General features: G+C 44.6%; 1 protein-coding gene across 1 annotated transcript; it reads left to right on the forward strand.

Moving 5' to 3' along the window:
* Positions 1 to 38: 38 nt before the first annotated feature.
* LOC103801299 (heme-binding protein 2-like) lies at positions 39 to 2,671 on the forward strand. Its single transcript, XM_009073707.1, has 4 exons — positions 39 to 128; positions 1,106 to 1,247; positions 1,734 to 1,917; positions 2,500 to 2,671. The coding sequence occupies exons 1-4, from the start codon at positions 39 to 41 to the stop codon at positions 2,669 to 2,671; spliced, it is 588 nt and encodes a 195-aa protein (XP_009071955.1).
* The last annotated feature ends 164 nt before the right edge of the window (positions 2,672 to 2,835 follow it).

The following is a 2,835-nucleotide window of genomic DNA, read 5'->3' on the forward strand; positions in this document are numbered from 1 at the left end:
TAAGTCTGAAGTGTGCACTGTGTCCTTGTGTTGCAGACATGGCAGAGCCCATCCAGCAGCTGACCAGGAACAACAACCCCCAGGAGAGACAGACCATCCCCTTCACTCTGATCCAGCGCAAGGAGAAGGTAGAGCTCTCAGCTCAGCTAGGAGCACTGCTTTTGCCACTCACATGGCTCCTCATAAAATCATTTGAGCCAGTCAGGATGTTTAACTCCACTGCAGTTTGGATATTTCATCCCTTAACATGCGTCAATTAGCTTCTACCTTACACAAAAGCCATCAGGAAAGGCAGAAGAGTGCCAGGAATTACAGCCTTTGGGATGCTTCATAACTAATTTAACAAATTAACCTGTTATTGTGACATTTGCAATAAAATGTCATTTTCTCCATTGCATTTAAACCAGTACATTTGCTTCTTTACACAGTGATGTTAATAAATCCTTAGCAAAGAGTACTTGAAAGAGGTGAATATCTGCATTACAAACCAAACATGTACTTCTGTGTCATGGATCATTATCAAACAAGCAGCAATTTGCAAGCCCATCTCATCCTCTAATGGAAAATTGATGTCCAGCAAATTGCTTCCAGCTCAGGAAATGTGCAAACAAGTATCTGATAGTGCAGCAAAGCCTTTACTAACCATCTATGAACACCTTTATTTGTCACACTTCCTTTAAATAGGTCTATATGATTCATATTTATAAATCTAATTTGATTCAGTGAGTTCCATGTTAACAGTTTGGGCCTCCTGACTGTTTATGTTGTAATTAAATGCTTCAAAGCAATTTCTCAGTGCTACTGTAATGGCTGCAGCTAAAACCAAGGTTATTCAGTGTTAATTGCAACTAAATATTTAATAATACCAGTCCACAAGATGACAGTTCCTTACGCTAAAGGAGAACTACCTAGAAATCTGCTGGTCCAAGATCAGCAGCACATCCTCCTTGATCTACACAGGAAGGATTGAAATCCACATTGCTTTCAAGCTCACGTCACTGACAGTTGAAAACTAGATGCAGATATTGTTGTGCTCAAGTTTTACTTGCTAGTTTGGGCTTTTTAGATTGTTAACTTGGAATCCCAAATGACTCTGTGCCTGCAGCTGGGAGACCTGCTCTATGAGAAGCGACAGTATGGGAAAGCCAAGTGGGCTTGTATCAAGATGAAGGAGAAACAGTATGAGCAGAGCATCTGCCTTGGCTTCATGAAGCTCATGAGGTACATCTGTGAGCAAAACTCCTCAGGTAATTCCTACCACGATTCTACATTACACTTGGAATGTTAGATGTCTGCACTGGCTCCTCCTGACTGGGGAGATGCTTTTATTAGCTAATCCCAAATCCACTCCCTGACTACGGGGAGACTTTCCACAATACAATCTGTCCAGGAGAATCTCAGACTGGTTTGGGTTGGAAGGACCTTATCATCTCATCCCACCCCCTGCTATGGGCAGGGAGGCCTTCCACTAGCCTAGGTTGCTCCAAGCCCCATCCAACCTGGCCTGGAACACTCCCAGGGATGGAGCAGCCACAGTTCTGGGCAACCTGTGTCAGTGCCTCACTGCTGTGTCCTGCTTGGATTACACAGCCCCAATGTCTAAAAGATCCTACTGCAATCCTGTCAATATCTCTGTGGTACTCACTTTAAATGATTCATGATGAGTTCAGCAGTCAAGCACAGTGTGTAAACCTTCTTTGATACCTTCTAAGAGATTCCCTGTGTCTCCTCAGGGCTGTACTTGGGGATAACCATCCCCATTGTGACCATAGTGCACACAAATGAGTCCCAGTCGGCGATGACACCGTCTGTGACTGTAGCCTATTACCTGCCTGAGGTGCTGCAGGAGGAGCCTCCTCATCCCTTTGACTCCGACATCATCATCGAGGAATGGCCTTCTACTATTGTCTATAGTAGGTAAGAAAGGTCTTAATTCTCTTCTAAGTAAAAGTGGTAGAGAGATGCAGTCTTCAGTCTGGGCATGTTATGTCTTTTTAACCAAGTTTAAGAGGTAATAAATGGTAAAACTTGATTTTCAGGAATTCTAAAGGCTGACTGGTTTGTGAAACTGGGATATCCAGGAAAAAATGGTTACCAGTCCATATTAGGCAAAGGTTCTTCCCTCAGAGGGTGTCTAGGCACTGCAACAGGTTTAGGTTGGATATCAGGAGAAGGTTAACAGAATCCAATTAGATTGGAAAAGACCTCTGAGGTCATGGAGTCCAACCTGTGACCTAACATCACCATGTCAACTAGACCATAGCACCAAGTCTTTCCTTAAACATTGACTTGAAATTTACTTGGTAAAATGAACCATCTGTAAATGTGTGATAACACACAGACTGTTCTGTGTAGTTGGGAGCAAAGCAGCCAACATGGCACTGAAAATTCTAAGCTAAAACTGAGATCAATCACAGTCTATCATGGGTGAAACACAACCAAGTAATTCAGAAGGCTCTAGAAAAACTGTAGTGTTTAGAAAGAATTTGCTTATTGCAGGAGCTTCAGAGGAATCACCAATGAAGACTCCATCATGAGAGAAATCAACCTGCTGGCAGCCATCCTGGAGAGCCCCGAGCTGTGCCTGCAGGACACATTCATCATTGCGGGCTACACTAACCCAGCCGCGGCCAACCGCCACAACGAGATCTGGTTCCTGCAGAGACCCTGAGCTCAGCTCTGCTGCTGCCACCCTCCTCACCCACCACCACAACCCCACAGGTGAACCACCTCACCCTAGGTGTCAGACCCCCAGAGGTGTTTCAGTTGGGGCTGTTAGCTGGTTAGGCAGGCAACCACCTCAGCTCAATCCCCAACAGGTCATGCCCCAAACAC

The sequence above is a fragment of the Acanthisitta chloris genome, unplaced genomic scaffold (genome assembly GCF_000695815.1).
Source record: "Acanthisitta chloris isolate BGI_N310 unplaced genomic scaffold, ASM69581v1 scaffold38634, whole genome shotgun sequence".
NCBI lineage: Eukaryota > Metazoa > Chordata > Aves > Passeriformes > Acanthisittidae > Acanthisitta > Acanthisitta chloris.